The sequence below is a fragment of the Panthera pardus genome, unplaced genomic scaffold (genome assembly GCF_024362965.1).
Source record: "Panthera pardus isolate Hobbes unplaced genomic scaffold, ASM2436296v1 HiC_scaffold_3, whole genome shotgun sequence".
In the NCBI taxonomy this organism is placed as follows: domain Eukaryota; kingdom Metazoa; phylum Chordata; class Mammalia; order Carnivora; family Felidae; genus Panthera; species Panthera pardus.
In genome coordinates, this window is record NW_026526876.1 from 10,131,902 (window position 1) to 10,156,869 (window position 24,968).

General features: G+C 52.0%; 2 protein-coding genes and 2 long non-coding RNA genes across 8 annotated transcripts in view; 3 read left to right on the forward strand and 1 right to left on the reverse strand.

Moving 5' to 3' along the window:
- Nucleotides 1–18,031, forward strand: part of LOC109245928 (uncharacterized) — a 21,164-nt gene extending 3,133 nt beyond the window's left edge. Inside the window, exon 3 of one of the 4 annotated variants that reach the window (XR_008418735.1) lies at nt 16,625–18,031. This is a non-coding gene — a long non-coding RNA (uncharacterized LOC109245928). Of the gene's footprint in view, nt 1–5,879; nt 6,125–10,959; nt 11,215–12,244; nt 12,976–16,624 lie in introns of those variants that run through there. The other 3 variants (XR_008418736.1, XR_008418733.1, XR_008418734.1) reach the window with 3 other exon arrangements.
- An 11-nt stretch (nt 18,032–18,042) lies between these two features.
- Nucleotides 18,043–21,547, forward strand: LOC128774228 (uncharacterized). The gene is made up of 2 exons (XR_008418737.1): nt 18,043–20,773; nt 21,090–21,547. It is a non-coding gene; the product is annotated as an uncharacterized LOC128774228 (long non-coding RNA).
- On the reverse strand, nt 19,244–24,871 carry LOC109245927 (cytochrome b5 domain-containing protein 1). Of its 2 annotated transcripts, none has more exons than XM_053892813.1 (5): nt 24,437–24,871; nt 22,895–23,342; nt 22,717–22,793; nt 22,356–22,574; nt 19,244–21,789 (listed from the first exon to the last, which is right to left on the reverse strand). In XM_053892813.1, the coding sequence occupies exons 2-5, from the start codon at nt 23,076–23,078 to the stop codon at nt 21,559–21,561; spliced, it is 711 nt and encodes a 236-aa protein (XP_053748788.1). In that variant the 5' UTR covers nt 23,079–23,342; nt 24,437–24,871; the 3' UTR covers nt 19,244–21,558. The 2 variants fall into 2 exon arrangements, with proteins under 2 accessions (XP_053748788.1, XP_053748789.1); XM_053892814.1 differs by lacking the exon at nt 24,437–24,871 and having other exon boundaries at nt 22,895–23,148; nt 23,246–23,332.
- Nucleotides 23,678–24,447, forward strand: NAA38 (N-alpha-acetyltransferase 38, NatC auxiliary subunit). Its single transcript, XM_019413563.2, has 3 exons — nt 23,678–23,786; nt 23,966–24,149; nt 24,291–24,447. Exons 1-3 carry the CDS (start codon nt 23,706–23,708, stop codon nt 24,401–24,403), a joined length of 378 nt encoding a protein of 125 aa, XP_019269108.1. The 5' UTR covers nt 23,678–23,705; the 3' UTR covers nt 24,404–24,447.
- Nucleotides 24,872–24,968: the final 97 nt, after the last annotated feature.

The following is a 24,968-nucleotide window of genomic DNA, read 5'->3' on the forward strand; positions in this document are numbered from 1 at the left end:
AGCCTCGGTGCCCTCTCCCCTTGCGCCGAGCGCCTCTGCCTGCCCTCATGTGCCCATGAGCTGCAGGTGTGGATCCCTGGCCACACGTCCGTCACCCTCTCATGTGCTTTGCAGACAGATCTGTTCATTCACTCCGTTCTCCCTCTTGTCCGTGTCCCCTCTGCCTGCCCGCCTCCCCTGTTCTCTTTCCTCTCCTGCCGACCTCTCCATTTCCCCTCTGCTCTCCTTGCTTCCGCCTGCCCCTCTACCTGCTTGCTCCTGTTCTGGTGTCTGCCTGCCCGCCTGTCTGCTCCTCCCCGACTGGCTGGCAGCCTCTTCCTCTCTCTGGTTGTCTGTCTGCTTCTCTGGCTGTTTGCCCACCCCTCTCTCTCTCTCTCTCTCTCTCTCTCTCTCTCTAGCCATCTGTCTCCCCGCCTGCCTGTCTCTGTCACTTTTTTAGCCCTCGTCTCTTGGTTTGTCTACCTTCCAGGCCCTGCCGTGGCTCCCTATCTCGGTTTGCCTCTTATCTCCTACTTGTTCCCGTCTTATTTATGCCTGTTAAGTTCATGATTTTTCCTTGCCGCCCTTTATGTCTGTCTGCTTGCCTGTCTACCCCGCTCGCCTGCTGCCATCCCACTGGTTAATGCTTGTATCTTTTCAGTCTGACTGCACGTCGGCTTCCTCCCCCTTGGCTTCCTCAACACCAGCAGTATCAGCATCCTGTCAATGGCGGAGGTCGCTCTTGCCTGCACCTGTCAGTGACCCCCAGGCCCCAAAGCCTTACCTGCCTTCTTGCCATACCCCACCCCCTCCAACCCTACCTTTTCTCACTTCTCGCCCTCGTGCCGGCCATCCCTTTCCCTTCGTGTATTTCTGGTCCCTCAGAGAGCCTGCCTGCCTTTTGGCCCGGCTGTCTGCCTGCCTGCCTCTTGCTGTCCACATCTCCGCTCACTTTCTCTTTTCTCGTCTTCTCTCGTCACTCAACTTTTTAAATTTTTATCGAGTTTTAAGGTGTATTTATTTCTTTTGAGAGAGTTAAGTGAGCGGGGGAGGAGCAGAGACAGAGGGAGAGAGAGAATCCCAAGCAGGCTTCGCGCTGTCAGCGCAGAGCCCGACGCGGGGCTCGAACCCACGAACGGGGAGATCATGACCAGAGCTGAAATCAGGAGTCGGAGACTTAACCACCTGAGCCACCCGGGCGCCCCCACTTTTGAGTAGGTGATACACACGTGCACGCACACACACGTACAGAATTTTTCGAGGGCCCTCTCCCCCGGGGCCCTGCTCCTCTCCCTGAGGCCGGCTTCACTACTCTTCATTTCTTGGACGTTGTTCCAGAGAAGGGGCTACACGTCTACAAGTCTCCTCGCTTTGGGCCGCACTCCTTCCTCCTCCTCTCCCAGTTCTGCTGGATGTTTCCTTCTCTGTCAGTCTGTCCATAGGCCTTCCTGCCTCACCTGGCTTGCCACCTCTTGTTCCTTATCTTTTTGAGTCTGCTCTCGGGCACCTGTCTTTTTGATCGGTCGCTAGAAGCACGCTTTTCCTGCCGGTGCGGCACGCTCTGGAAGGGCCCGCTCCCCCCAAGGGCCCTCGTCTTCGCGCCAGGCTATCTGGGAGAGGGCACGGCTCCCCGGCCCTTCATCACCGACTGTGGATTAAGCGAGAAAAGAACGGGGAAGTGCCCACAGGTGCAAGCACAGGTCCGGTTAGTCAGCACAGGCTCCTGTGCATGGGGGCCTGCTCTGCCTTCCCGCCAAGTCTTTACAGGCATGTGACTCTAGATCCTTCTAGGCCCAGCAGCACCCTCAGGCTGTTGACCTCGGCCCGTCCAAGGAGTCTGTCTTCCTCTAGTCTAAGAAACTGCTTCTCACGAAAACTTTTCTCCCTCTTCTTCCTTCCTTGGGCTCCTCTCCCCCGCCACCTCCGAGATGGTGACGCTAACTCCTGGGAAGGGGGTGGGGGGTGGAAACAAAGGCACAGGCTCCGTCCAGGCCGCTTCGGAAAGACCGTGGTGAAACTTTTACTGAGAATGCACTATTCTTCCCTGTCTGCTTTTTCACTGCCTGGACTCCTGATTTTAACTCTTTCGGCCTCCGTGTCCACGTCTCTCCCCTCTTCCCCTCCCTCCATGTCTCACCTCTCTTTTCTCGGTTCTGTCTTTCCTCCTAAGTGTCTGTCTTGGGCTGCCTTCTAGCCTCCTTCTGATTGGCCACCTTCCCTCTCTTCTGTCTGATTGGCCTGCGTCCCTCCATCACCCCATCTGTCTGCTGGGTTCTCCCTGTCTGCCTGCAGTAATGTATGTGACCGCACTTTCTCAGCCACAGAGCCCGGTGTGGCACGGAACGCCGTTTCCCACGTCGTTCTCCCGCTTTCCTTATTGTTTTCTTCCTTTCTTGCTTGGCCTTCTCCCTCTCTTTCTACGCCTGCCGGCCTGCCTGGTGCTCTCTCCCGCCTGTCTGTCACTCATTCTCCTTTCTGTCCTTGCCAGCCTGTCTGTCTGCCATCGTCTGTCTACACCACTCTCGTGTCTCTCCTGCATTTTCAGGTTCCTCTCTTTCTCTTATCTGTCTGTTCTGTCCGTCCGTACCCGTCTGTTCTGTCTGTCTGTACCTGTCTGTTCTGTCTGTCTGTAGGCCTCTTTTCTGTGCCTGTAGGTCTCACTGTCTCTGGGCTGCTAGTCGCTTTCAAAGTGGACACCACTTCCCTGCCTTTTCCTATCTTCCTGTGCTTCAAAAAATAAAAACCAAATACAAAGTTAAGGTGCCACATGACTAACTAATTGGCAGAGGAGAAGGGTCCCTGTTTTTAATGAGAAGACCACTGAGGTGAGAAAAAGGACCTTAGGCACACAGCCTGTCCAATGCAAACCGGAATTGGAGGGCCCCCTCCCCGAGAAAGAACTAGAAGAAAATTGTAAGGGACTCCTAAGCCATAAGAAGATTATTTCTTTAAAGCCAAAGCAAGAAACTTACCCAATGCAAGTGTTTCCAGTTTTGTTTTTTGTTTTCTGTTTTTCTTTTTTTGGTTCATAGAAAGTTATCAGCCCTTCCCCCAGAAAAACAGTATACAGCTGACCCTTGGGCAACGTGGGTTTGAACTGTGCGGGTCCACTTATATGTACATTTTTTTATTATTTTTTTTAATATTTATTTTTGAGAGAGAGAGAGACAGACAGACAGACAGAGGGCGAGTGGGGGAAGGTCAGAAAGAGGGAGACAGAGACTCCGAAGCAGGCTCCAGGGTCTGTGCTGTGAGCACAGAGCTGATGCGGGCTTAAACCCACGAACTGTGAGATCGTGACCTGAGCGGAAGTCGGACGCTTAACTGACTGAGCCACCCAGGCGCCCCTGGATTTTTTCAATAAGTATATCGAAGATATTTTGGAGATGTGGGATCATTTGAGGAAACTTGGGGATGCACTGCATGGCCTAGAAACGTCGACGAAATTAAGAAAAGGGCATTAGATGAATGCACAAAATACACGTAGCTACTAGTGTATTTTATCTTCTACCTTAAAATATTACACAAATCTATTTTTGAAAGTTCAAACTTATGCACAAAAACACTGAGAGACCATATGTCACCTTTTCATTTTTGATGCCCCGTGTTAGTCCTGCGCATTGACGGCGTGCGGTGCCCTGTCGGACGGTATTGACGCAGGGACCGACAGATGATTCATCTTGTAAACAGGCGACGTAAACTTACCGTACCTATCAAGGCAGTACGCGGCTGTAAACGTATTTTCCTTATGGTTTTCTTAATACCATTTTATTTTCTCACCACCTTATAGTAAGAACACGGTATATAACCCACAGACAAAACATGGCTAATCAGCTGTTAATGGTAGCAGCAAGGCTTCTGGTCAACCGTAGGCTATTGGTAGTTATGTTACGGGGAGGCAAAAATTGTACGCAGATTTCCTACAGCACGAAGGGTCAGCGCCCCTGACCTTCATGCTCCAGGATCAGCTGGTGTATGCAAAGCACCACATATGTTTTCACAGTGTTACGAACACCCTGAGATCTGTGGACCCCAGGTTACAACTCTGACGTAGGGAACCAGTGACAGTGATTGGTAGAGCACAGACGTGCGCTCGTGGAACAGGCAGGTCAAAGGACTGAAAAAGCGCTTTGCCATCTGTGATTTCCCAGTCAAGGAAATGTTAAAGAGGGTCCTAATTGTCTTTTGAAATATATAGATTGGTGATAATAACGGAAGTCATGGAAGTACTGAGGATATCCTAGACTTAATCATGGAATTTTAGAGAGAAGATCATCTAAACCAGTGGCTTCCAAATGGCTAAGTAAGGTTGCCACCTGCCCTTTGCTGAGAAGATCTGTCCTTTGTTTTGAGATTATACATTTTTTTTAAGTTTATTTATTTATTTTGAGAGCGACAGAGCACGACTGGGGGAAGGACAGAGAGGGAGGCGGGGAGAGAATCCCAAGTAGGCTCCACACCATCAGCAGGGAGCCCAATATGGGGCTGGATCCCACAAACTGTGAGATCACGACCTGAGCTGAAACTAAGAGTCGGACACTCAATTGACTGAACCATCCAGGTGCCCTGAGATAATACATTTCATATATATATACTATTAATACATATACTAACATATGTATTAATATGTTACATATATGCATGCTTATGTATTTAATTATAAATTTGTTAAAAATGTCCTTTCTAATGGAAGGAGGTCCACAATAGATGTTATGAAGGCAGAGAAAGGGAATGACTTTTCATACTTCTGTGCAACTGGAGAATTTTTCAACATGCACTTGTTTTATAATCCAAAACATTTTAAATATCTGTCTTAAATAATGGTGATGGGCATATATTTGTTGTTGTCATTGATGTGTTTAGGACAATAAAAAGTCAGCAACTCCATGTTGATCACTAACTTTTTCTTTTTCTTTTTACATTTTTTCTGGTTATTGAAATCCAAAAGTCTGGGATCTATAGCTTTAAAAATTTTTTTTTAACATTTATTTATTTTTGGAGAGAGAGGGCACGCGCAAGTTGGGGAGGGGCGGAGAGAGAAGGAGACACAGAATCCAAAGCAGGCTCCAGGTCCCGAGCTGTCAGTGCAGAGCCCGATGTGGGGCTCAAACCCACGAACCACGAGATGGTGACCTGAGCCGAAGCTGATGCTCAGCCGACTGAGCCACTCAGCCGCCCCTGGGACCTACAGCTTTAATCTAACCTCTTGATTTGGCAAAGAAAGAAACTTCAGTTCTTAATGTATCCTATTCATGATGTGCCCTACTTGCCGACCGCCTACACTGTTAGATGCAGGCTATTTTCCTTCAAGCCAGTTCACTTTTAAGTTAAACAGATGTCCTTTAAATTTTTTCTATTATTTATTATTATTATTTTTTTTAGTAATCTCTGTACCCAACGTGGGGCTCCCAACTCGCAACCCCAAGATCACAAGTCATGTGCTTTTCCAACCGAGCCAGCCAGGCGCCCCAAACAAATACCCTTTAAAAAGTAAATTTCAGGGGCGCCTGGGTGGTTCGGTCGGTTAAGCGTCCGACTTCAGCTCAGGTCACGATCTCACGGTCCGTGAGTTCGAGCCCCGCGTCGGGCTCTGTGCTGACAGCTCAGAGCCTGGAGCCTGTTTCAGATTCTGTGTCTCCCTCTCTCTCTGCCCCTCCCTGTTCATGATCTGTCTCTCTGTCTCAAAAATAAATAAACGTTAAAAAAAATAAAGTAAATTTCATATTACTGAGAAATAATATCTATAAGATCCTTGATTCGATGGGGTAATCACTTCCTAACTTAGTTTAAAATACAAGTCATTATTGAAACAAAAATCAGTGAAAATAACAGCATCTTGCCCGCTACCGATGGTGTAGGTACCATATTTTAGGAAACATCGCTTCCATCTAATTTTGTAGGTGCAGAAACGGGGGCCCAGATGTTGAAAGGAGTGCCTAGGATCAAGTTGGTTGGTAGGGACGGAACCAGGACTTGAGCCTATCTTCCAATTTCTAGTCTGGTGTTCTTTCTACTATATACGAGACGAGACGACGTCAAGGCCAATGAGATGCCCTTGGGTTTTAAAGGAGCTAATACGTGAAAGTGATGGCCACGTATATGACTTACTACCTGTTACAACTGTACCAGAACTGGCAATAGTCCATTCAGTTGTATCTAGTACACTTTTGTGCTGCTGCCGCCGCTACTTTCCCCCACCTCCTCCCCCCCTCCCCCTCCCCCTCCCCCCCTCCTCCTCCTCCTCATTTTCCTCCTCCTCCTCCTCCTCCTTCATAATGTGTCTGCCCAACGCGGGGCTCAAACTCATGACGCTGACTCCTGACTGAGCCAGCCAGCTGCCCCTCTAGGACACTTGCAAAGTTACATGTTTTCTGACACAGAATTCCACCTCCTACCATCTACCCTGAGAAACAGTCCTCGCACTTGGGTGTATATAAGGTCAAACATGCAGACATATTCATTACAGCGTCGCTTAGAATAGCAAAACATTGGAGATGCCCCAGATCTCCAACAGTGAGGACCAGCTAAGTCAATTAAGAAATATGAGAAAACAGCAATTAAGAAATTAAGAAAACGGGGTGTCCGGGTGGCTCAGTCGGTTAAGCGTCCGACTTCGGCTCAGATCATGATCTCGCAGTTTGTGAGTTCAAGCCCCACGTCGGACTCTGTGCTGACAGCCTGCTTCGGATTCTGTCTCCTTCTCTCTCTGCCCCTCCCCCACTTGTGCTCTGTCTCTATCAAAAATAAATAAATGTAAAAAAATTTAAAAAAAAGAAATTAAGGAAACGATTTACATCTATGTGGTAAGATTCTTTACTACTGAATGGCAAAAAGCAAGCTGCAGAACTATATATACATTATCATATCATTTAGTTTATGTTCAAAGAAACAAAATGCTGTATGTTTCTACAGATACGTTTCTATCTATCTGTCATCTATCTATCTAACCTATCTATAAATGCCTTTAAAAATTCTGGACAGGGACACCTGGGTGGCTCATTCAGTTGAGCATCTGACTTCGGCTCAGGTCATGATCTCACTGTTTGTGGGTTCGAGCTCCGCGTCGGGCTCTGTGCTGACAGCTCAGAGTCTGGAGCCTGCTTCAGATTCTGTGTCTCCCTCTCTCTCTGCCCCTCCCCTGCTTGCACTCTGTCTCTCAAAAATAAATGTTAAAAAAAAATTTTTTTTAATTCTGGACATATCAAATAGGGAATAGTGGCCACTTTTGGGAAAGAGTAGTCAAGGGGAATATTTACCTCTATTTAGAATTCTGAATTTTTAGGGGTGCCTGGGTGGCTTAGTGGGTTAAGTGACTGACTTCGGCTCAGGTCATGATCTCACAGTTCATGAGTTCGAGCCCTGCTTTGGGCTCTGTGCTGACAGCTCAGAGCCTGGAGCCTACTTCAGATTCTGTGTCTCCCCCTCTCTCTGACCCTCCCCTGCTCATGCTCTGTGTCTCTCTGTCTCTCAATAATAAATAAATGTTTAAGAAAAAAAATTTTTTAAAAAGAATTCTGAACTTTTACAATGAGAAAATATTTATTGTTTGTGTAAACAAATTTAAGTAGCCTCGTGATCACCTTAGCAAATGAAACCAAATGGCTTAAAAAGTAGTATGATTTCTGTAAAGAAATTATTCTTCACTAATCTAGTTTTTTGAGGAGAAAAATACATAAGCAAAGTATAATCAGCGGATGTAATGGAAATTAAACTTTTGAAAACATTAGTGCAGTTCTAGTTTAAAAACTAACTGAGGTAGAGGCGCCTGGGGGACTCAGTCAGTTAAGCGTCCGACTTCGGCTCAGGTCATGGTCTCATGGTCCGTGAATTCGAGCCCCGCATCGGGCTGTGTGCTGACAGCTGAGCCTGGAGCCTGCTTTAGATTCTATGTTTCCCTCTCTCCCTGCCCCTCCCCTCTTCATGCTCTCTCTCTCTCTCTCTCTCTCAAAACTAAACAAACATTAAAAAATTAAGAAAAAAACTAATTGGGGTACAAAGAGAAGAAAGGAAAGGTATAGAAGAACATATTTATAATGATAGCATTGATGAAAGAAAAAAATATGTAAATATCTGGGGAATATTCCTGGGAGAATATATGAGAAACTGTAGTAGTTACACTGGAAAGCTTATTTTTTCACTGTACATCTTTTAAAGCAGCCTGGAAATTTTTTAGTGACCAAAGGATCAGCGGGGTGGAGGGAAGAGAGACCTTTGAGATCAGAAACACTAATCAACAATATGCAGTCGTGATAATTGCTATGGGCTATAAAATCTGAGAATTCAGAGAAGAAAGATCTTGGTAGGGAGAGGGGGATCACTGAAGAACTTTCGTGTGTAGTTGTATTTGAAGAAGGCCCCAAAAGATCACTAAAATTTGGAGCAGATAGAGGGAAGAAGGGCGGTCTATGTTGATTGAGAAAGTACTTAGCGAGTAGTATGTTGACCCCATCAGGCTGGGGGGGGGGTAAGTTCATGGTAGAAAGTTCTAGGAGGTGTTGGTACCTCTTTAAACAGTAAGAATGGTTAGCACATCAAGTGAAGAGTAGAGGCCAGAACTTGGGGGTACTTTGAAGAATGAGCAGGGGAGAAGAGAAGCCAAAGGAAGAAACAGAAGTTGTTAGAGTGGTAGGTGCACCAGATAGTGTTATCGTGGAAAAAGGAGACAGTTTCTGGAAGGAAGCATGACCAGTATCACCAGGTGCTTCCTGGAGGGCAAGAAGATCGCCGACCGATCCTCAAAACACGAACTACAGAGTTACCGTACGACCCAGCAATTTCAATCTTAGGTGTACACCCAGGAGAATTGAAATGTGTGTCCCCACCACAACTTGCATGTGAATCTTTGTGGGAGCATTATTCATCATAACCCCAAAGTGGAAACAACCCAGATGCCCATCAGCCGATGAATGGATAAGCAAAGGGCAGTATATCCATACGGTAGAATATTATTCAGCCATAAAAAGGAGTGAGGTAGGGATAAACACGACAACATGGAAGAACTTAGCCGACATCATGCTGAGTGCAAGAAACTAGATACGAAAGGCCACTTACTGTATGATTCTACTTATATGAAATGCCCAGAATTAGATCAATTCACAGAGACAGGAAACAGATTAGTGATTGACCAGAATTTGAGGGGAGAAGAAATGGGGAAATGACTGCCAGTGGGTATGAGATTTCTTTTTGCATATGATGAAAATGTTCTGGAATTAGGTAGTGGTGACAACCCTGCAATCTTGTAAACCTTATACTGAGAGCTTCTGACCTTTACACTTTGAAATCATGAATTTTAGGGGAGCCTGGGTGGCTCAGTTGGTTAAGTGTCCAACTTCAGCTCAGGTCACGACGTCACAGTTCGTGAGTTCGAGCCCCACATCGAGCTCTGTGCTGACAGCTCGGAGCCTGGAGCCTGCTTCGGATTCTGTCTCTCTCAAAAACATTAAAAAGTGTTTTTCAAAAGAAATCATGAATTTTATGGGTGAATTTTTAGAAACCATTAAAATGTTATGGAGGTTTTTGAAATTTTTACCTATTATTGAGAACTATTTCATAAGTTCAAAAGAAGATCAGACAAGGCTTTAAAAAATATGACTATTGTTATATTTACTAAACCAGATGATGGACACACGTGTTCATTGTAATATTCTTCGTGGTTGATGTTATGTTACATCAACCTTTTGAACTTATGAAACGAACAAAGAGAGTATGCAGGTGTCCACAGCCCTCCTTCAACTTTTCTGTAGGTTTGAAAATTTTCCAATTTTTCCAATTAGGTGGAAGGGAACTAATCGCAAAGAAAAAGCAAGGAAATAATGACATAAAATTCAGGATACCGGGTGAGTCGAGGTGGGAAGGAAACCAACAGAAAAATCGAAGGAGTGCTGTGGACCCCCGTGTACTCTTTTTTGTTTTTTAAGTTTTAATTTAAATTCCAGGATAGTGTGATATTAACTTCAGGTGTGCGGTATAGTCGTTCAACACTTCCGTACATCACCCTGTGCTCGTCACAATTGCGTTCCTTAACCCCCATCACCCCTTTCACACACACCCCCATCCCCCTCCCCTGTGGGAACCACCAGTGTGTTCTCCACAGTTGAGCGTGTGGTTCCCGGTTTGCCTCTCTTTTTCCCCTTTGCTCATTTGTTTTTGTTTTTTAATTCCACATAGGAGTGAAATCATACGGTATTTGTCTTTCTCTGACTGACTTATTTTGCTTAGCATAATACTCTCTAGCCCCATCCATTTCATTGCCAGTGGGAAGATTTCCTTCTTTTTTATGGCTGAGTAATATTCCATTGTATCTACAACGTACCACATCTTCTTTTTAAATTTTTTTTTAACGTTTATTTATTTTTGAGACAGAGAGAGACAGAGCATGAACGGGGAAGGGTCAGAGAGAGGGAGACACAGAATCTGAAATGGGCTCCAGGCTCTGAGCTGTCAGCACAGAGCCTGACCCGGGGCTCGAACTCACGGACCGCGAGATCGTGACCTGAGCTGAAGTCGGACGCTTAACCGACTGAGCCACCCAGGCGCCCCTGTACCACATCTTCTTTACCCATTCATCAGTCGATGGACACTTGGGTTGCTTCCATAGTTTGGCTATTGTAGATAATGCTGCTCTAAACTTCGGGGTATTGGATTTATTGGATTCCTTTGAATTAGCATTTTTGTATTCTTCGGGTAAATACCTAGCAGTGCAATTGCTGGATGGTAGGGTAGTTCTATTTTTAACTTTCTGAGGAACCTTCATACTGTTTTCCAGAGTGGCTGAATCAGTGTGCACACCCACCAACAGTACATGAGGGTTCCCCTTTTTCCAGACCCTCGCCAATACCCGTCATTTCTTGTGTTGTTGATACCTGTATACTCTTCTAGATTTGGTGATTGTTAACCTTTTTCCACATTGACGAAATGGCACGAGCAAATGCTTATGATCTAATTTCTTTTTGTTTTTTGTTTGGTTGGGTTTTTTTTGAGGTGTACATTTTGAGTTTTTACATACGCGTACTCTTGTATGAACACCAGCCAGGTAAAGATGTAAAATACGTCAAGCGCCAGCACCAGTCGGTTAAGTGTCCAACTTCAGCTCAGGTCATGATCTCATGGTTTGTGAGTTCGAGCCCCGCATCAGACTCTGTGCTGACAGCTCGGAGCCTGGAGCCTGCTTCCGATTCTGTGTCTCCCTCTCTCTCGGCCCCTCCCCCACTCGTGCTCTGTCTCTCTCTCCCTCTCTCTCTCTCTCAGAAACAAACATTAAAAAAATTTGTTTAATATATATGTCTACCACCGTAGAAGTTTCCAGCGTCTTCCCAGTCTGTGCCCCTTCTAGAGAAAACCACCGTTCTTCTATCCTGATTCCTTTTTAACAACTTAAGATCTAATGTTAGTTGCATAAAGCAATATAAAGTCATACGTGTAGTATAATCGCAGCCAGATAGGAAAGTACTAGGAGGAAGTGGTTGAGATGTTCACACTGGTTTCTGCTGAGTGATAGGAATAAGAGTGCTTTTGTTTTGACATCTTTATGCTTGCCTACCTGGAATTTTCTGTAAAGAACACATGTTCTGCAATGAAAAAGAAAACTAAGCTTAAAAAAAATTAAAAGTATATGGAAAGAGAGAAGATAGGAGAATGGATCAAATATTTGGTCACAAAGTTTGGTGACGTGGCAGATAAGTCTGGAAACCACATACGTAAAGGAATCTATTTCTTTTCACCAGCGGTTGATCCCAGCTTCCCCCATGTCAGGTGACAGGCCCCCGTCCAAGGCTCCTATGGGCTGTATAGCCCTGAACTTCACTCTCAGGCTGCATCTGCTTGCCCTCATCCTTCCCCTCACTCACTACAGACTCACACGGGCTCAGTCCTGCCCCTGACTCCCTGACCAGAGGCCTTTCTGTCCATTCCACACCGGTGGAGGTGGCTCAGGACTTACATCTTCTGAAATAACGGGGTTCAAGCCCCCGCATTGCCCACAACTTTCTGTCCCTCTAGCTCATTTCTCTGTTGTTCTTGGACCCATAAGACACTCTAGTCCCTCCCTCATCGGGCTCTACCGGGTCCTCACCTCCTTCCCTGTCCAACGTAGAGTCTGTGGTCTGTCATCTCAGCCAGTGTCGTGTCCTCTCCTGAGCCTCTGCCCGCGCACCTCCAACTGTGACCCTCACACCCAGCGTGCAGAGTGCTGCTGAAGAGAACACCACGACCGTGCCCACCGGCGTCCCGGCTCAGAAATCCTTTTCCCTAGTCCGCTTTCTTTCAGGTCTCCGTGGCCACTTTTCCAAAGCCTCCTCACATTTGCCACATCTCCTCCACCTTCCGCTCTGGCAGGAGAACTTATCAGCTCTCTCCCGGAGACAGAACATCAGAGAGGGCTCCCCGGAGACACGGGCACAAAGCCTGTGTATTTCGCTGCATCCTCTTTGTCCTACTTGACCACTCTCGCTTTCCAGGTCCTCTGAAGCCACTGCCACCAGACTATCCACAGCCTCCTGGTTGCCGACAGAGAGGCTGTTTCTGAGTTCTTAACTTGCTACGTATGCCCTTCTGGAAATGATCTTTGCTTGCCTTCTGTGTTCTCACATCTGCCTCTACTTCGATTGCTGGCTTTTTTAAAAACAATTTTTCTTTAGTGTTTATTTTTGAGAGAGAGAGAGTGTGTGAGTAGGGGAGCATCAGAGAGAGAGGAAGACACAGAATCCGAAGCAGCCTCCAGGCTCCGAGGTGTCAGCACAGAGCCCGACGCGGGGCTCGAACTCACGGGCTGTGAGATATCATGACCTGAGCCGAAGTCGGACGCCCAACCGACTGAGACACCCAGGCGCCCCAATTGCTGGCTTTTTAGCTAAATCCTCTCCCTTGCTCTTTGTCTTTCCCACAAATCATTGTCTTTCTCTTCTCTGCTTCCTTTAGACCTGCTTTGGTTGACCACCGTGGTGGAAACGGAATGGTCCTGTATGAAACGACAAAAACCAAACCTTTCTTCCCTTTTGACGCTTCCCTTTTAACAATTTCTTAACGCTTGTGCCTTGGCTGGCCGGCTGCGAATGCCATGTCATGTCAAGCCCTGGCTGTTGGAGCAGAATTGCCCTGACACCTTTCCTGGCTGACTGTCTCTCAGATTCTAGATTTGCCATGGTATATGCTGACCCCAAGCCGGCTTTTTCCCGCCCCTCGGCCCGTTCGTGGGCCTTCTCGCCATCTAGCTCTCTGAATGAGGGTCATTTTAATTTTAGACTAAATTAGATACGATTGGCAACTTAAAATCACTTGTTTTTTGTTTTTTTTAAAGATTCTACATCCCCAAACTGTGTAACTCCAAAAATGTACTCCAGAGCCAAGGAATGAAGTTGTCCACCCCTAACCCCGTGAGAATTTGAGCTTTGGGGTCAGGTAGCACCTGGTGTCCCGAGTTCTTCCATTCACTACGTGACCTCGGGCAAACTCCTTAGCCCTCAGGTCTCAGCCCCGCATCTGTGAGGCAGGGTACCCCTGCCTCCCTCACCTGGTCGTGGTGAGGATTCCGTGAGCTCACTTAAGAAAGTGCTGACTCAAAGACACTCGATAGTTGGGAGCTAGTATTCTAAACAGTCACATTGTTGGCCCTTTCTCACTTCTAAGAGGTTCACTGGAGGTGACTGAAGGTGACAGCGTGGGCGACCTGAGGTATGAACGGCACCTCCCTTAAACTGAGGGAGCAAAGGGCTGGTTCTAGTTCTCTTGCGCCCGACAGCTGGCCCCCATCCGGGCTCTGTCCCGCTTCCCAGACATAAGCCCCGCTCGGGAACCATAGGAGACAATCCACGGGTCATTGGACCCAGTTCTCCTAATGGAGGCGCACTTTTGTTGGGCTGGCAGCCAAATGTGAGTCGCAGATACGGTCGACCCATGCCCTGAACTTGACAGAGGTCACCTGGATGCTGAATAATGCCGAGTCTCAGGAAATCCCACAGGAAGCGTGTGTTACTAAATATATAGCGGCTGGCACAAGGAAAGGAAGAGACGACTCACATTTTGGGGTGCCTGTTCAAAGGGCCTTTCGTGCTGCTGGGCACATTTCCATACCTTACCTTCTCTGATCTCCCGCTCGGAGGGACCGCGCCCTGGCGCATGCCTGTTATCCTTGGCGAAACCTTATTTCTACTGTTCATAGTTTACAGTTAAAGAAACGTAATCTCAAGACAGGAACGCATTTTGTGCATGGTCACAGAGCCTTCCGTGGTCGGCTTCCTTCTGCCCCTGGGCCGTTCACGCCTCATCCAACCGTAGCCGGACTCCTATTTTGCTGCTTGTTCCCTCCACGGACAATCAAGTCCTCGCCTTGATCTCCGTGGAACGTTTCACACTGTTTACCCCAACCCCCCATCAGATACTCTCTTTGGCTTCCATGGCGCCATTTTCCCCGGTCACTCTCGCCGCTCTGGCTCTTCCTTCTGAGTCTCTTCCTCCCCCGCCCCCGGCCCCTCGCCGTCATTCCTCAAGGTGGCTTCACCCCTGAATCTGGCAACAGTGACTCAGCTGACAGTCCCCACACCGATGAGTCTAGCCCAGAGCCACGCAGCCAGGGAGATCGGGACATCTGCATCTGCGCCCCAGAGCTACCCCCCGACACCGGCTCACCACACACCCCCTTCTTCCCCAGTCGGAGCCCCTTGTCCACCCGCACACTCATCATCCTCCCCTGTCTCCTCCCTCTGCCCCAGACGTGCTCCCGGGAAATTATTGAGCCGCACAATTCTGTCTTCAGTCTGTCTTCTCCGACCTCCAGCGCCACTCCGTCCCAGCCACCCCCATGTCCCTCCTGGACCGCGGCAGTGGCGTGGGCTCCCGTCTCCCCTCTTCTCCCCTCCCTCTTTCCCCTCCAGTCCATTCTCTGGACGTTGTAGGCAAGTCACGTCTTTAAAATGCAAGTCTGATCGTGCCGTTCTCCCTGGAAAACCCTGAACCCTGACTTGCACGCTCGGAAAGGCGTGCAACTGTATCGTGTGTGAACTATATCGCAGCACACAAACAGCCAGGTGCACAAAGCCTCCCTCGACCTGGTCTGGCCTCGACACCCCTCGTCGCCCACCCTCCCCCGCCTCCTGTCTCTTAGCTTTGCCTTCTGTTCCTGAGCTCTCTGCACCCCCCACCCCCACCTCTGCGGTGTTTCTGCTATTTATTCCTCACGGGGAGCCTGTCCTCCCCACTCTCCTTACCCTCCCCTGCCTCCTCCCTCGGCTCCCTCGTCCTGGTCCTTCAGGTCTCGGCCGGAGGAGACGCGTCTCCAGAAAGCCTCCACTGACCTCCCCAGACTGGGCTGCGACGTCCCCCGAGGCATTTCATAGCCCGCGTGTAGCATTTTTCACCCATTTGTTCATTTTCTGAACTTTGAGTAACTGCCCTGGGCTGAGCACTGAGCGAGGAGCTGCGTGTTTAGCGGCAGATAAGAGACGGGATGCCTGCCCTCCCGGAGCTTAGAGTCTAAGAAGGGAGGGGGAACGGACGTTAAACAGTGAATGAAACACTGAGTACTTTCATTGCGAGGCAACCCGAGACGGTGCGATGAAATATTTGCCGTATTTGAAGGGATCGGGAAAGACTTCCCTGAGAAAGTGACACTTAGGCAGAGACTCTGAGGGGCGGGAGCTGGCCAGACATTGAGCGGTGGGTGGAATGTTCCATGCTGAGGACAACAAACATGGAGGCCCTGACAGGAGAGAGCTTGCGTGGGGGTTGGGGGGGGGGCCCGAAAGTGAAAGGCCAACTCGGGACACAAGAGCCTGGGCCTGCAGGGCCTCCCGGACAAGGGTAAGGGTTACCCCCAAAATGGCCACTGTAATGTCCCACACCCAACATGCTTTTACTACCATGTAACTTTGCCCCTCTTCCCTCTGAGGAGTGAGGCCGGTGCCCTGCCCTTGGATTTGAGGCGAGGGCTTTCAATTTTTTTTTTTAATGTTTATTTTTTCGAGAGAGACAGAGCATCAGCAGGGGAGGGGCAGAGGGAGAGGGAGACAGAATCTGAGAAAGGCTCCAGGCTCCGAGCTGTCAGCGCAGAGCCCGACGCGGGGCCCGAACCCACGATCCCTGAGATCGTGACCTGAGCCCAAGTCGGACGCTGAACCGACTGAGCCACCCAGCTGCCCCTGGCGTCTCTGTTCTTATAGTACTTTTAGCACACGTGTGCGTGTGTGTATTTATATATGTTTGTGCGTGTGTGAGCACAGGCGTACCTAGCATATAGCTCTTAGTACCATCTGAGACGATCTTGTCCTTTGTTCACCGTTTATCCCGCCAGATCGTTAAGTCCCAGTGAAGCAGGAGCCTCGCCTGCCTCGTTCCCTTCTGTGTCCCCAAGACCCCAGACAGTACCTGGCACAACGACATTGGTTTTTGGCTAACGAATGGATGAATACAGCGCCTGAGCGTGACTGCGGGAGGATCACTGGTTCCTACCCGGTATCCGTGCCCTCTGTCCAGGGTGGTGCTCCCCGCCCGTGTCGTGGACGTCAGTAGAAAACACGGCGTCCCGGCTCCCTTGCAGCCAAGGGTCCCCTGTGGAGTGCGCTTCCTACCCGTGAGCTGCGGCCAAAGGTCAGATGTTTGCTTCGATAGAGACGCGATCTTCCTTCCCTTTTCCTCCTTCCTGCCCACCGCGCAGGCTAGCGGTAGAGCGGCAGAAAGGTGAGGACCCCGAGAACGACAGAAGAGCTCCCGGAGACCCCGATGACCCGGCCCGCAGAATTACGACACCACAGACTCAGCGTTTGAGAGAAACTCACTCTTTGTAGTTAGGCCCCGGCTGTCGACCTCCTGTGATACGCAGCCAAATACGTTCTCTCCAGGCTGTCCTCTAAGGTCAAGGGGATGGGGCGCCTGGGTGGCTCAGATGGTTAAGCTACTGACTTCGGCTCGGGTCATGACCTCACTGCTCACGGGTTCTAACCTCACGTGGGGCTCTGTGCTGACAGCTCAGAGCCTGGAGCCTGCTTGGGATTCTGTCTCCGTCTCTCTGTCCCTCCCCTGCTTGCTTGCTCTCTCTCTCTCTCTCAAATACAAAATAAAACCTAAAAAGACATAGATAAAGGACAAGGGGGATATGTCAGCCTCCTTACTGCTCTACAGGAGGGCGGGCGCCATTGACGAGCACAGGTGTTACTGTCCACGGCTCGCAGGCTCCCCCCACACGGAGCCGGCAAGTGGCAGGGGACATCACATCATGTGGGTCTGTTCGGGTCCTGGGTTCACACATGTCAGATAGCAGGGATCACGTGTACGGTTAATTCCTGGAGCAGGTAGGCATTACCCCTCTGTGCCAGGCACGACGTGGCCGTGGCGGATACAGACAGGGGTGACTCGGTCAGACGGACGCTGGACACCCGAGTTCCCACCAAGCCGCAAGCTTCCAAAAGGCGGCCACTGAGCCATTCCCAGGGGGAGGGGGCCTTCATTCCAGCACTCTCTCCACCGCCTTGCTCCTCATCTCGGCCTTCTTTCCCCCTGACCCCTCTTAGGCGACCTCCCTTCACATACTCACGCACAGCTTTACGGTTGTTGTCGTTTTGAGTGTTTCCCTTATGCCTAGAGGACCCGGTGCTCGGGCGGCGTACCTGTTCGTATTTGGAATGCCTAGCCTTCGACTTTCAGGATGGTCCAGGCTTCAAACTCTGCTTCTCTACCACCAACCCCTCCACGCGCGCTCGCTGCTCTGTCGGCAAGCGGCCGTTCTCCCAGTATCAACACCTCCGTGTGGTTGACCTAAACTCGCTGGGCGGGCTGGGAGCATTGAACTCGTTCTGACGTCATGACTGGGCGTTAGGCTCAAGCCTGAAGGGTAGATCCCCCCCACTCAGCCCCGAGGTCCGTCCAGATCAGAATTCGGGACGGTAGGAAGATGTTTCGGACTGGCCATAAACTTAGCCCCCGAGGGGTTACGGCGTTGGGCTTGGCGGCCGTGGCAACACAGGTGTAACAGATGAGCGTGGAGACAGGTGGCCGGAATCCCGGGACCACGTGGTTATCGCCGCCTCTGCTATTTCGCTTCAGGAGGTCTTTCAATTGGGGGGGGGGGGGGTACTATTTCAGGGGCGGGGGTCGGGCCGTTTTGAGACCGATGGAAGTTATAGCACCCACCCTTCTCCAAAATAATACGTATCTGAGCTTGCACGCACGTGCAAACACACGCACGCACACACACCCACCCCACCATATTTAGAAACTACCTCTGCCCTTCTGGAGATCCAGGTTAAGAATCCACGTGCGATTTGCCAGGAGGGTGGAAACTTTTTCTATGCCATAATTTGGTCCTTTATCATATACTGTTTTCATTTATCTTTCCGTGTGTGTGTGTGTGTGTGTGTGTGTGCACGTGTGTGTCTTTTTTCCCACTGAGCGGGCAGGCTCCCTGCGGGGACACCCGGGTCTTTATTATCCTTGGTGCTATGCGCTTAGGGAGCAGGGCTCAGGGGAAACTTGCCCATTGAGTCCTTTGAGTCTGTTGTGGTTTCCTGAGGACAGGCAGCTTTCCTTTTGGTATTCTGCCTTCACCCCCCTTCCCCCCCCCCCCCGCCTCCCTCCACAACCAAAGAGGTCGCCAGGAGAGGACTTGGACCCTACACTCAGTGCTATTTACTTTCTAGATTTTAGGCCCAGGCGTTATTTACGTCCTCCTCCCGCAAATACCCAGCCTTGGGTATTTAGAGAACCAAGTGGTGCCTCGTGAAAAACTTTACTCGCGTCCGCGCTAAAGCCCATACGTGTTAATAAACCCGTGTGCCGTATTCTCTCTGAAACGTGGGGTGTCGATCCCTTCCGCAGCTCTGCGATCTACCGAGCACACCCACCCCTGTAATCAGACCCCCACCTTGGGCTGTCCCTCCTTTCCTGGCATGAGCTTGTGGAAAAAATCTAGAACAGGAGTAAACCCAAAGCTAATAAAATAGTAGCCATGTGGTTTTAACTTCTTTTCTGATCCCTCCCTCCCACCTATAAATTCCGGCGGGGCCGCCTTTCATTGTAACCTTTTTAGAACTTGCGAGGGTTTTCCCTCCCTTAGCCGCCCGCCCCCGCCGCCGACTCCGTAGGCGAGTACGGCCACCTGGTGGCCGTCCGCGGGAATGACAGGTTTCCCCCCAAATCTGGTGAGAAGGCGGCCCCTAGGGCTTGGGCTTGGTTCCAAGGGAACCAGGACAGAAGCCTGTGGCTGGAGGTGGCCTCACTTGCCTCCCAGGACACAACATCCCATCCACTAGTTATTCCAGACGGATGAATTCACTCAACATTTGAGGTCATACCATCAAAATTTATTGAGCAGCAACTGTGTGCCCAGCACCGGGAACACAGCGGTGAACAGGGTGGACATACATGGTCCCTACTCTCTAGCTGCCAGCCAGCCAACTGCATCCATAATTTCAATGTTTAAACTGTAGGAAGTACTCTGAAATGTGTGTGGCGTTAAGAAATGATCGGGCAGAGTCTTGCTTTCAACACCAAGAAACCCCAGAAGCTCTCCTGAGGAAGAACCACTGAGGATTCAGCTAGGTGGGAGATGGAAGGGTGTGCAGGCAGAGGGAACGGCATGCGTGAAGGTTCTGGGGCAGGCGCACGTTTCACGGACCGCGAGACAGCCGTGCAGCTGGAACACGGAACAAAGGTGAGACTTGCCAGGTGGCCAGAAGCCGGCTTACACAGCATCTTTGCACTTAGAGGGCTTTATTCCCAAAGCAACCGGAAGCCGCTGAAGAATCTGAAGGGGGAAAGCCAGAGGCCTCGGTCTGGTTTCCAGAGCTCACTCAGACTGTGGTGTGTGGGGGCAGAAGCGGAAAGAGGATGGATTCCAGGGACATTTAGGAGCTGGGAATGACTTGCAGAGTGACCAGGGTGCGAGGAGAGGCGTGTGCTTCTGGCAGGAGACACTGAGGTAGGGGACTCTGGAAGGGGGGCAGGTGTGGGCCCCTCCCGGAGGCACAGGCCCCTGGGCAGCCGCTTGGCTCGGGTTCTCGAGGCGTCGGTTTAACTGGACGCATGTGAAACAACCCCAGAGTGGACCAAACATCAGAAAGACCCGGATCGGATACTTCACGGCCCCTCTCGCGTTACGTGGGACTGAGCGGAGGCCCTCGGTCTCACGGGGAGCTCAGAAAGGGCCGAGGCCAGCACCTGTCTCTGCCTGCGTCCGTGCCTTTCCCAGCCAGCCCCTCAGAAAGCACCTCGGCGGCCCGCCCAGCGCCTCACGGTCCCCTGCTCGGGCCCCGGCACCCCTGGCCAGCAGGTGCACGCACCTCTCCCCAGTTCTTTTGGGCCTGTGACCATCAGGAAGCCCACCGGTCTGTCATTCTCGTTCCCCGCCCCTGCTGAGGTTGAAGGGGACACATCTGGCCACTGCTCCCCCGCCACGCTGGCTGTCCCTTGGTCACATGAGTTTCCTGACCTCATTAGCTCCTCTCTAGATTACTGTTGTAAGGCTTGCCATCTTGCAAGGCAGACATTCTTTCCTTCCCTGAGGGGCCCAGGCCCGTCATGATTGCCTGCTTTTTGTCCCCCATCTACAGGCCCTTCCTCCACTCGTTTTCCCTGCGGCCGGTCCGCATCTACCTCTTCTCCTCTAAAAAAGAAGAAAATTTTGCTGTGGGATCAACCAGGAAGCAGCCTCAATAGCTCCTGCTCAGCTGGCAGCCCTCCCTGCCTCCCCCCTGCCTCCGCTCGGCCCCTGCAGAACTCTGCTGACTCCCTTCCAAAGACCGTAACCGCAGAAACCAACCAAACCACACAATAGGGCTCCGGCGTCCTGCCCCTCCAGCAAGCCTCGACGGTGAGATGCTCTCTCGAGTTTGTCCCCCAGCCACGAAGTAGTGTGCCTTCGTGCCACTAAACCTTGCCGAGCCTAGGGAGCTCCCCTCCACTCGCTAGCTGGGATGCCGCCAGGTTCATCAATCGCTTAACAAAGCCGAACGGGGACAAAAAGTCTTTCTAAGCTTCCAAAGCCTTACGGTGATGGTGTCCCTCTTACAGGGTCGTCGTATTAAGCAGGGCAAACGAAGCCCGTAGCGTAAGATCTAGCCTGAATTACCTGCTAACCGCTCGCTTCCTTTCTTCCCTTTGGGTTGCGACTGCCAACTGCTCTTCAGAAGGGAAATAAGGCAGTTTGGTTTGGCCAGTGACCGACACTTCCTGCTCCCGCCTGGGGAAGGTCCTGTCTCCCTGCGGCCCGGCCCGTCTCCATCGCTGCCACGAGGTTCTTCCGTCGCTCATCCCCGTGGGGGACCTCTCTCTCTCTGACCGTCGGACAGTTCTGCCTGAGCTCTGACTGACCCCTTCTACGTCTCCCTAATCCGAGATCCCGCACCTTCTGGGTCGTTCCTGGGAATCAATTCATGCGCTTCTCGCGTGCTCTCCGACTCTCTCAGAGCAAAGTGTAGTGGGCCTGGGAAACGGGACTCGTACACCTCAGAGACACATGGGGAACCACAGGCCAGCGGCCGGAACAGAAAGGGGGTCTGGCTCCAGCACCGCCACACCCACCTCTTTTCCTACAGGACACAGAAGCAGCCAAACTCAGAATATATCTTAAGTCTACATGAGCATATATCTCCCCTCCTAGAGTTCTGTGAGGTCGTCGTTGAAGTACAGCAGTATCGCGGGTGTATAAGGTGCACCGTCCATACTGAGATAGTCAAATTCGTCGTCCTCATCCCGGATCCCGTTCTGTTCCAGGGTATGATCCATGTTCAGGTTCTTCCCCTCATATTTCCACGTATAGCTGGCAGCATGTGCGTTATAGGGGAGATAGCGGTGTAGGATTTCCCACATCGACTCCAGGGCCCCCACCTGCAGAACATGAAAGCACCCCCCACCCCCGGAATTCTGGAATGAACGCACACGCCCCCAAACAAAGGCCAGGAGCCCAAAAGATGACGGAGCCGGGATCAGAGAGCCTCCCTTGGTAGACCGTATTTTTAGGCACTTCACGGTCCCCGAGAGGAAGCATGCGGTGAACGGCCGCCAAGCGTTACGGTCCTTATGGCAGCCACTTCTAACAAACAGCCTTAAAGGGTCACAGTCACTGCTGCCTCCCCTCACCCCTACAATCGAGGACACTAATAAGAGAGTCTGCTTACAGTCACTATCCCAAACACAGCACCGTAAGAGCTTCTCGGGACCGTCGTCACTGAGGTGCCTGAACTGTGCCCAGGGCTTATGTACCCCGTGATCCGGCCACGCCTCCGATTCCCCACCCTGGAGACCTAGGTGGTCTGCTCTCCCCCGTCTGCCCCTGGAGGGGGAGAAAACGCTGCTCCCACTGGCCATGGAGATCTAAGGGCCCGAAGATCTCCTTGGCGATTTGCTGGGCTTCCCCGGTCCCCTGCGACCTGCCCTCAGGCACCGGTTCTCACCTCCAGCATGTGCTCCTGTGATGTGAGCGTGTTAATGATGCGGATGTTCCGGGTCTTGGCGGACAGCCTCCCCACCTCATAACGCGACCCCTGCCACCAGGGCTTCCCGAAATCATTGGCCCAGTCGGAACGGGGCAGCTGCGGCGGGACGTGCAGAAAGCGGCCCCAGGGGGTGCGGTATCTCAGGGTGCCGGTCAGCGGGTCTATGTGCTTGCGGATCTTTAAAGCGGAGTTCGGGGAGGGGCCTCGGAGCAGTCACCATCTCCGCCCCGGCCCGCCCCGGCTTCTCCTCCCCACCCCGCTCTCCGGTGTCCCTACCCCCCCCCCCCCGCCCCCAACCCCGGGTTCCAGCAGAACTCACGTCTCTGGTCTTCGGATCGAACCAGTGGCTGATGTCCTGGCCTGCGACTTCTATGATGGGTTTTAGCAGCAGGTCTCCTGGGAAGGAGCAGCCGCAGTCAATGCTAGCCACCCAAGAACGGGGCACCGCCCCCCCCCCCAACGTACGCCCTGGCCTTGACCCAGAGCACGGCCCCTACCCTTATACTCCTGAGCCAACGGTGTCAGGTCGTACACGGATCCCAGGTAAGATACCCAAAGGTCTTCCGGCCGGTTGTGTTGGGCCACCTCGGCCGGCGTGAAATACCGACGCAGGAAAAACTCAAAGTCTGGCCCGGCCACTAGGCCTCGGCGCGGCATGGCTCTTGCACTATCGGCCACCATCTCCCGTTGCTTCGTCGCTCTCGGCACGCTCTCACTCACTGCATCTCTTCCCCCTCGCGAGCGCGTTTATCTGCTGACATGGAAACCATTGTCCCTCTCCGGCCACCGGCCACCGAGATCAAACACTGCGCGGGTAAGGAGGCGGAGCGTGGGCTGCGCGTGCTCACGGGAAACGTAGTCCGAATCTGGCTTTCAAGGGATCGGGCTGCGTGCTCAAGGGTTCCGGGCGAAAGCGAACACCTTCCGTTTTCAGAGTGGTCTGGGCTACAAAGGGATATTTAGGACTGACTGACTGTCTCGCGAGGCGGCAAAAGCAAGGGAGGGTGGGGTGGAGTGCGATTACGAAAAAAGGTATTCTCGCTAATTCCAGGGTCCCTAACGGCTAGGTCTAAAACTAAAGAGGCAAAACTTCTCGCGATATGTTAAGACATCCGGCGCCATAGACCTCGGCGAGCCTCAGCGTCGGAGAAGAGAAGCTCGCGAGATCTCTGCAGTTGCCCAGGAGACTAAGAGGAGGAGAGGTGATCTCGCGAAAGAAGAGAGGCCGGGAGCACTCGCGAGATCTCAGACCACCGGACCCGAAAGGTTCTTAAGAAGTTGAAGGGCCCTCAGGAGGCCCGGGGGCAAATGGCCGGAGCCGGACCAACCATGCTGCTACGCGAGGAGAACGGTTGTTGCAGCCGGCGTCAAAGCAGCTCCAGCGCCGGGGTTAGCGCGGGCTCGAGTGCCGGGATTGAGGGGCAGCCGGGGAGCAAGATGGGGGGACGGAAGGGGGAACTGCAGCTCCCGGCAGCCTCTGGGCTTGGTGTGAGCGCCCCGCGGGCTGTCGGGAGCTGTGGTTCCGTGGGTGGGCGGCGCAGTCTCAGCGCGTGTCCCGCCCCGCGCAGGACTCAGACGGGGAGCGCGAGGACTCGCCGGCTGCGCGGGCCCGGCAGCAGCTGGAGGCGCTGCTCAACAAGACTATGCGCATTCGCATGACAGATGGACGGACCCTGGTCGGCTGCTTCTTGTGCACCGACCGCGACTGCAATGTCATCCTGGGCTCGGCGCAGGAGTTCCTCAAACCGTCGGGTCAGTGCCCGGGGAATGCGGCGGAGCCCTCACCGCGAGGCACCCCCCCCCCCCCCCCCCGCTGCACCCCAGTTTTCTGGGACTAGAAGGGGCGGGACCGACGCTGGCCTGCCTCCCTGATGCTCTGACCCTTCTTTCCAGATTCCTTCTCTGCGGGAGAACCCCGTGTGCTGGGCCTGGCCATGGTACCCGGCCACCACATCGTTTCTATTGAGGTGCAAAGAGAGAGCCTGGCAGGGCCTCCCTATCTCTGACCGCGATCGCGCAGGCTTTTCAGACCATTAAACCTGTAAACGAAGTGGCTCGTGTCCGAGTGTAGCTGGGACGTCGGGAGCGCTCTCAGCCCTCCTTCACCCAGCCTGGGCGTCCGGGGGTGCCAAAGGTTCCCCGGGGTTCGGGGGGTGGGGATGAGCTAAGGACTAACAGGCCCCAGGGTGGGCCCCTCCATCTTCCCTCCCACGCTGCTGCTCCAGAATTGTGACTGGAGGGGGTGTCATCCTGCTCCGGAAGGCCCATTGTTTCCCTCCCCGGCCTGGCAACACCGAGTTCCTCCAAGCTGGGGTCAGAGAACGGGCTCGGGTCCCCAAGGGGAGCAGGGCAGGCGACAGAGGCTGGGCCCTCTCCTCTCTATTGATGGAGAGGTGACTTCAGGGTCAGGGACAGAGAGAGCTCTGGGGTCTGGCCAGGAAGAACGGGCTAATGCGATAAGGGAAGGCCAGGAGGCTGAAGGATGCGCTGTTGAGCCCCCCCCCCTCCCCCTCCCCCCGCCCCATGTTTCCTGCTCCTGGGCATCGCGCGGGGGTGATAGAATCTGTGCCG

Coding starts and splice junctions, on each gene's coding strand:
- LOC109245927 (XM_053892813.1), bottom strand. CDS start 23,078: ATGGTGGCCGATAGTGCAAGAGCCATGCCGCGCCGAGGCCTAGTGGCC. Junction 22,794..22,894: donor GTTGGCTCAGGAGTATAAGG/GTAGGGGCCGTG, acceptor GCTCCTTCCCAG/GAGACCTGCTGCTAAAACCC. Junction 22,575..22,716: donor TCGATCCGAAGACCAGAGAC/GTGAGTTCTGCT, acceptor TCCGCTTTAAAG/ATCCGCAAGCACATAGACCC.
- NAA38 (XM_019413563.2), top strand. CDS start 23,706: ATGGCCGGAGCCGGACCAACCATGCTGCTACGCGAGGAGAACGGTTGT. Junction 23,787..23,965: donor AAAGCAGCTCCAGCGCCGGG/GTTAGCGCGGGC, acceptor CGCCCCGCGCAG/GACTCAGACGGGGAGCGCGA. Junction 24,150..24,290: donor GGAGTTCCTCAAACCGTCGG/GTCAGTGCCCGG, acceptor CCTTCTTTCCAG/ATTCCTTCTCTGCGGGAGAA.